General features: G+C 32.8%; 1 protein-coding gene across 1 annotated transcript; it reads left to right on the top strand.

Moving 5' to 3' along the window:
* The first annotated feature begins 306 nt into the window (after positions 1-306).
* LOC131028225 (E3 ubiquitin-protein ligase SIRP1-like) lies at positions 307-693 on the top strand. Its single transcript, XM_057958475.2, has one exon. The coding sequence runs from the start codon at positions 307-309 to the stop codon at positions 691-693; it is 387 nt and encodes a 128-aa protein (XP_057814458.1).
* The last annotated feature ends 764 nt before the right edge of the window (positions 694-1,457 follow it).

Genomic DNA, 1,457 nt, shown 5'->3' with positions numbered 1-1,457 from the left:
TTAGAGCCTTATATAAACACAATGCTAGTGGTCTACCTCCCACATTGCAAGGCCCAAGAAAAGAAGAAATTATATATATTAAATTAATTTGCACGAGGGTTGAATTTCGACTAAATCTAATAAAAATAAGGTCGTGGTTTTAAAAATTTGTGACATTGAAATTGATGAAAAAGTTGGTAGAGTTAATATATGAGCTTTAGGGTGTATGGAAGCTTATTATATATAGAGGGAGGAGATGTTATGTTCATACACCAAAACTTTTTAAGCCCAATCATCCGTATAATAATAGTAACGAATAGAAGAAATATGGATGTCGAAGCTTTTGTTCGGCAGATAGGAGAAGAGGATGGCGCATATGGGTCATTTGCAAATCATCTGAGTGATCCTAATACCATGGATGCATTCCTTGAAAGACTCCGTAGTGCAGTCAATGAAGTGTTTGATGAAGTCGGATATGTACCTGCAAGAAAGGAGACGATGAAAGAAATCTCATACAAGCATATTAGTGAAGGCTCCATATGTGCAATTTGCCTTGATAATTTTCTGGTGGAGGAACAAGCATGCGAGATGCCTTGTAATGAGAATCATATATTCCATACTAAATGCATTCGCCAATGGTTGGAGCGGCAGAATACTTGTCCTGTCTGCAGAACAGAATTTCCCAAACAAAGCAAAGATAGTGTCGACATTTAGAATATCAATGAAGATCAAAAGCTATTTGTCGCCAAGTCATTTCACTTAGTTTTATTTAGCATGACTAGGGAGTAAAATCTGTTTTAGTTTTTAAGTTTTAGTTTTTTCTAAAATCTGTTTTAGTTGTTTCTTTTTCATCTTTAAGTTTTTAAAACAAGTTTCTAAGTTTTTGGAAGACGTCTAAATAATGAGGCAGACAATTGGTCCGATCTTTGATATTTGATCAAGAAGAATCTGTTTTAGTTTTTTTCTTATTTTCAAGATTTTAGGATATTTTTTGAAGTCTATATAATGAGGCAATCCTAATTTTTTCATTATGAGTTAGTCTGATCTTTGAAAATGCTTCAAGGAGCTATTGTAATATATTGAATCAATAGAACAATAGGGCTTGTAATATGTTGAATAAATAGGATAATTGATCTATATTTTGCGTTTTGACATTTGATGGTGATCGAGAAGCTTGAGTTAATAGGGCAATTAATTTGTGTTTTGCTATTTGATCAAGGAGCTATTGTAATCTCCTGAACGGTAGGGCAATTTAGTTGGGTTTTGTTATTTGATCAAGCAACTCTTCTAATTTCTTAAATCAAGAGGGCAATTTATTTGTGTTTCATATTAAACTCTTGTAATCTCTTGAATCAATAGAACAATTTATTTGCATTTTAATTTTGTGTTTTGATTTTGTGTTTTGATATTTCATAAGAAGCTCATGTAGTCTCCTGATCCATCCATCGCTGAAGAAGAAGGTAGCAATATAGGGTAAT

Source organism: Cryptomeria japonica, unplaced genomic scaffold (assembly GCF_030272615.1).
Source record: "Cryptomeria japonica unplaced genomic scaffold, Sugi_1.0 HiC_scaffold_327, whole genome shotgun sequence".
Classification (NCBI taxonomy): Eukaryota; Viridiplantae; Streptophyta; class Pinopsida; order Cupressales; family Cupressaceae; genus Cryptomeria; species Cryptomeria japonica.
Note: the sequence above shows the minus strand (reverse complement) of the source record. Positions and strands in the feature narration are given on the sequence as shown.